Source organism: Chrysochloris asiatica, unplaced genomic scaffold (genome assembly GCF_000296735.1).
Source record: "Chrysochloris asiatica unplaced genomic scaffold, ChrAsi1.0 scaffold00026, whole genome shotgun sequence".
Classification (NCBI taxonomy): domain Eukaryota; kingdom Metazoa; phylum Chordata; class Mammalia; order Afrosoricida; family Chrysochloridae; genus Chrysochloris; species Chrysochloris asiatica.
Window position 1 is genome coordinate 14,404,902 of NW_006408544.1, and position 6,217 is coordinate 14,411,118.

The 6,217-nt window shown below is 43.2% G+C and overlaps 1 protein-coding gene across 1 annotated transcript in view; it reads right to left on the reverse strand.

Annotated features, from left to right (window-relative positions):
- Window positions 1-218: 218 nt before the first annotated feature.
- Window positions 219-6,217, reverse strand: part of FAF1 (Fas (TNFRSF6) associated factor 1) — a 665,112-nt gene continuing 659,113 nt past the window's right edge. Inside the window, exon 19 of the mRNA XM_006839751.1 lies at window positions 219-479. Coding sequence (XP_006839814.1) covers window positions 396-479 — 84 coding nt within the window. The 3' untranslated portion in view covers window positions 219-395. The remainder of the gene's footprint in view (window positions 480-6,217) is intronic.

The following is a 6,217-nucleotide window of genomic DNA, read 5'->3' on the forward strand; positions in this document are numbered from 1 at the left end:
ACAGCATCTTGGTGTCACAGGACAGGCAGAACTGTCCAAGACACTGTGGGAAGAAGATGGGCACTGGAGACATAAAAATTCTGCTTACTCATCACTCACACTCGAAGAGCAGTGCATTAGTCATTGGATGAGGATGAGGCAAAAGGGCTAGGGAGAAGGTAGCAGATTCGTAACTCTCTGCCTGCCTGTGTAATGAGGATTGGAAACATATACTCATGGATGGGAAATTTTAAGTAGCTTTCTTTATTATTACTTTTGTTTCCAGCAATCTTGCAAGAGGCAGAAGTGTGACACTGAATTGAGTGAGACGAGCGTGTGTGGGGGTTGGCGAGGAGCCCTTCTCTTGATGCAGGCCTGTGACTTGTCACGGAATGGCTGCTTCTACTGCTGGGCGTTTACTCCTTTGCTTCAAGAAAAAGGGTTTCTTGAGGGAACAGCTTTACCTCTAGCAATGATTTATTTGGATCCAACTGGGTTACCTAGGAAGAAAGTAAAAAAAAAAAATTAAAAGTCTAGGAAAAGCACCATTTTCTCCATAAGGCATTCTGATTCCATCCATGTACATGGATTTTGAGTCCACTATGCAGTGACATGACATCCTCACATCTATTACCTTATTTGATCCTCATTATAACCCTGTGATATAGGTGGTATTATTTATTTATTCAAGTTAGGGACCCAGTGTTTGACTGTAGGCCATACAGGAGACCTGACCTTTTCCTAGGCAGGTATAGGCCCCTGGCCTCTTTCACTGGCCAGCAGAACAGAGGACTCCAAGGAAAGGGTGCTGGCTAAACAACTGCCTAGCATTCTTGGGATTCTCTGCTTGGTTAGCTCCTGATGGCAGAAGTGTATTTCTGTTTGGTGAGTATATTACTTTCCCAGAACCACTATAACAAAGTACCATAAACTGGGTGGCTTCAAACAACAGAAATGAATTGCCTCATAGGTCTGGAGGACAGAGTTCAAAATCAAGTTCAAAATTCACTTTCCAAGGGTTCTAAAGCAGGATCTGTTTCTCTTAGCTTCTGGTGTTGTACGATCTCTCTGGTGTTCGTTCCTTGGCTTGTAGACTCCAGTCTCCACCTCTGTTATCACATGGTGTTTTCCTTTTGTGTCTCCTCTTCTTAAAGGGACACCACTCATAATAAACTACGCCCACCCTAATGACCTCATGTTGACTTGATTACATCTGCAAAAATCTATTTCTAAATAAGATTATATTCACAGGTACTAAGGGTTAAGACATCAACGTACCTTTTTTTGGGACACAATTCATCCCATACTATTGAATCAAAAACTAAGTTTTTGGGGTTGAACTTCCTGCTAAATCTACATTTAGGAAACAGTAGAGTATGCACTTTACCATGTTCCAAAATGAAAATGTCCCCCAATGAAGGAGGGGAATAACGTTCCCTTGGGAGACATGTCACTTTCTCCTTGTTGAAGGTTTTATTTAGGTTGAAAAAATAATTGTTTCATAATGTGAACAATCGAGAATAAAACCCAAACCCACTGCCATCAGGTTGGCTCGGACTTAAAGCAACTGAGTATGGGATTTCCAAGACTGTAAATCTATAAATCTTTATGGGAGGCAGACAGCTTCATCTTTCTCCCAAGAAGCAGCTGGTAAGTTTGAATTGTGGACCTGTAGTTAGCAGACTAGTACTTGGCCTACAGTGCCTCTAGGACTCCTTATTGATAATAAAGCTAGGTGGAAATATTGGCTTGATAGGTTATGCTAATCATACAGGATTCCTACATTTGGCACTCTTGCAGATCAGGGGTCAGGGATGGTTTTCTGAATATGTGAGAGAAAGAAAGAAAAATTTCCAGTTTATCAAAAAGCATTCTGATTTTTCAAAAGTTGAGAAATATTGGTTTAGTGGAAAGGACATGGGGGCTTTGGAACCAGAAAGACTCTGGTTTAAATCACAGCTGTGTTGGCAATTAGCTTCGTGGCTTTGGAGTTAGTACCAACCTTCAGGATTGATGTATGCATTAAATGAGAAAATATATATAATTAGCACAGTATCTTGTACAGAGTGGGTTTTCAGTGATGGCTGCTATTTGTGTAAGTCACTGTAAGGATGAATGTTGTTGTTGTTGTTGTGAGGTGCCAATGAGTTGGTACTGACCTATAGGGACCCTATGCACAGCAGAAGGATGAATAGACACACGGTGCAATGGGGACCTTCAGTTGGGCCTGAGGCTGCTGCTCTGTTACATGGAGGACATCAGCACTTGAGGCAGGCAAGCTTGTCCTCTGCTCAACTCAAGCCACACCTAATGAGATGGCTCCACTGTCTTCTTCTACTAGTCAGGGAGGGCCCTAGGGGCCAAGGCCTTGGAGGCTGAGTGCCATAGGCAGGCTAGCAAGCTCAAGGAGGAACACTATCCTCCAACTGTATCCAGACGGTAACCCAGTTTGCCCAGGAGGATTATTAAGGGCCACATCCACCTACAGAATCTTCGCTGCTTATAAGGAACCCAGAGCAAAGCCTGCTATACTAGTATGTCTGGGGCTAAGGGGCAGATGGGCAGGCAAGATGGTGGGGAGCCTGCTTTGTATCTCCCAATGCACTGGGGGGACAAGCTGCTGGCAAATGTTTACCCACTTCCCCAATTAACACACAATACTGACCTAGCTCTGTAACAAATCGAACTATGCTGCCTCTGCTTCCGAATCACTGGCATTTTCTGTCCAGCTGCTTCTGCTATTGTTCTTAATTAACATGCCAGAGCTCTTCCGGCATATTCTACTTTGTTATTTGTGGTTTGTAAGTATGATGTTGCTGGTAAAAATGAAACCCTAATAGTGCCAGAGCTGTGGGTACTGGCAAGAAGACATGCGAGGAAGCAAACGAAGCTGGGAGGTGGGAGCACTGGGCCTGAGTTTCACCCTGCTGGGGTTGCAAACATGCAATATTAAAGGCTTGGAAAACCACACTACTTTTTACATGAGAAAATGGTGTCCAAGAAAAGTAAAATGGCTTGCCCAGTCACTTTAAGTGGGAGTGCTGGGACTTGGGAAGGAGGAAATTAAAATTTCCTGAAGACCAGGTGTAGTAGTTACATATCAGGCTGCGAATCGCAAGGTCAGCAGTTCGAAACTACCAGCTGGTCTGTGGAAGAAAGATGAGGCTTTCTGCTCCCGTAAAGATTTATAGCCTCGGATACCCTGTACATGGTTCACTATGAGTCGGAACCGACTCCATGGCACATAACCAACCAACCATCCCATTGTAACCCCTCACGAACAACCGTACAAAGTAGGTGGAGATGAAAAAATTGAGGCTTAAAGTGGTGAAGTCACTTTGTGAAGGCCACATGGTTAGGTTGGATCTATACAGCATAATGGTTAAAAAAGTGAGGCAAACCTAGATTCAAATTCAAGCTGTCATTTACTATCTATATGACCTTGAAGAAATGACATAACTTGAGAGTCTCAGTTTTCCCACCTGTAAAATGGAAATAATTAGTTTCTACTTTATGGGTAGTTGTGTTTATAAATGAAACGATGTTGGTAAAGTCCTGGGTACAATGCCTGAGTCAGAGTAAGAGCTTAGCAGGTAGGTGGTCGTCATTACTAGTTGGAGCACTCCTTTGGGAAAGATCTTGGTCTGTCCAACTTTAGAGCTGAAATTCCTTCCCTGAACCCCAGGTATGCTTCAGACTCTTTCCTTGTATCCACCCCAGTGCCCAGCAAGAGTGCTCCCTTTTCCCTTACTGGATAATGCCATGACATCCAGGACCCCTTTCTATAGTGTAATGGACTGCTCCAAAGCAAACATGGCTCTGCTAGCGCTGCTCCCTCCAGCGCCCTGGACCACAACCAATTGGTTTTCTCGGAACTTCCTAGGGAACAAGAACATTCTCTATTTCCATTCTACATTGTCTGGCTTAGACAAATGAACTGTTGGAGAGTCCAAGAAGATGCTTCTCCTCAACTGTAAAACGATCCTGTAGTACTCTGGGCCTTATTCAGGGAGGATACGGAAAATGATACAAAGGACCTCCTGGATGTTGTTGTAAGGAGCCTAAAAACCAAGTTTTCTGAATTGTACCTTCCCACCAAAATATGTGTTGGAATTATAACCCCTATATTTGTGGATGTGATTCTGTTTGCCATGATGGCTTTATTTGTTATGTTAATTAAGTCATAGCAGTATAGTGGTGGTGGTGGTGGTTGTGGGCCGCTGAGTTGGGGTTCTGACTCATAGCGATCCTTTATAGGGTTTCTGAGGCTGTAAATCTTTGTAGGAGAATTAAGTCTCATCTTTCTCCCATGGCAGCTAGTGGATTTGAATGGCTGACCTTGCAGTTAGCAGCCCAATGCTAACTCACTACACAACCATGGCTCCTTATATCAATATAGAGTGTGTCCTAAACCTAAAAAGAGCAAATTAGACACATGGGGACTCCTTAGCCTATAGACAGGGACAAAGCCACAGAGGGCTAGAGCGGAGAGTGAAATGTTCAGCTGATATGAAGGTGAAGCGAGATGCCAAAGAACACCCATACTTGCAGATAGTACCCATTTGACCTAGCTTCAATGGCTGGATGATCAGAACTTGACTAGAGGAGAAGAAGAGAAAAAAAAGTGTAATCTGTTACAATTGGATGAACTTGACCTATACGTATGGATGTAGTAGCTTAAAAGAGGGAAGGAATCATCACAGCAAGGATCATTCCCACCCCCTCTGTACATAAGGTTGACAAGGATGGGAAACTTAAGACATTGGCTACCCCAAATGGGGGTGGGGTGTGCAACAAAGGCGCAAAGTGACTGGCTTACAAGTTTTCAAGAGGGAGTTTAGTTTCAGAGGTTGTGGAGGGAGGTAGAATCTCCACTGAGTGGTTTTCAATCTGTCTAGACAGGGCTGTGAAAGGAGATGGGGATAAGACTCTTGTGGTTCAATAGTGAGTGATTGTTATCGTGACTAACTGCGATTGTTGCAAATGTAAAGGTAGATGTTTTGGAACAAAAAGAGGGGAGTGGTTGATTTTGCAGTCCAGGAACAGAGGACTCTGGGACCATCTAGGGAGAAGAGCAGGAGTGGAGCGTGGGACCCTATTCAGAGAAGCAGCGATGCCAGAGATGGAGGCAGAAACGATGACTTGGAGAGATGGAGTGGCTGGGGACTCTAGACTCAAGGAGGGAGAGGGGCTGTGTGCTGGTGGCCAGGGGGCAGGCTTGCAGGGTATATATATCCTTTAGTTGTTTGACTGATTATATATTCCTGAGTGTTTCAGTGCACATCCAAAAAAAAGACCACAGAGGGAATAGAAGCAAATACTGTTGACTGATGATGCACGGAAGACATTGTAATCATTACAATGAAATGAAATACGATAGGATGAGTATAAAGCTGACACTCAATTCACAATAAAAACTTAAAAAAAAAATAGTAAATTACACACAGAAACAGAAATAAGCACGCCTTGGGGAAGACATGTCATGTGAAGATCGTCAAGAACCAAGGAACATCAGGGCTAAAGAAACTGAAAGAGACAAAGATCTTTTCCCAGGGCCAAAAGAGAGAAAATCTCTCCTTAGAGCCCATGCTCTGAATCCAGACTTTCAGTTTCCTAAACTGTGAGAAAATAAATTCCTGTTCTTTAAAGTCATCCTCTTGTGGTGTTTCTATTACAGCAGCACTTGAAAACAAAGGCACTGAGGGATAGCTAAAGAATGGTGGCTGTCTACCCAGAGAGAGGGCACGTGAAAGTGGGGATCACAGTGTTACTACAGAGGCAGGGAGGGGCTGTGGCAGCTCTCTGTGAACATCTGAAGGGTTGAGGTAGAAGACTGAGCAGCTGTGTTCTGTGCAGCTCCAGTGAATGGAGCTAGGACTGGTGAGGTGAAATTGTGGGGAAGCAGAATTAAGCTTGCTAGAAAGAACGTTTAACAGACAGCTGCACCTGTTGGTATGGTTACTACTTCTTTTCTTTTTACCTTTCTTTTTCCATTTGTTCTTTATCTTGTTCTTCATCATAATAACATCATCAAAGCAGCAACTATCATTTACTGAAGACCTACCATGTAGCTAAAACTATGCTAAGTACTTTATAGATACACCAATATGTCCCCAATTTCTGGACTTGCCCTAATGTTACATATATATGTGACCTCACATTGAAATAATTAAACCAACCTTTAGTCGCAACAAATACTGCATCACAATCACCTTCATTTGTTTCACTTATAACTTTT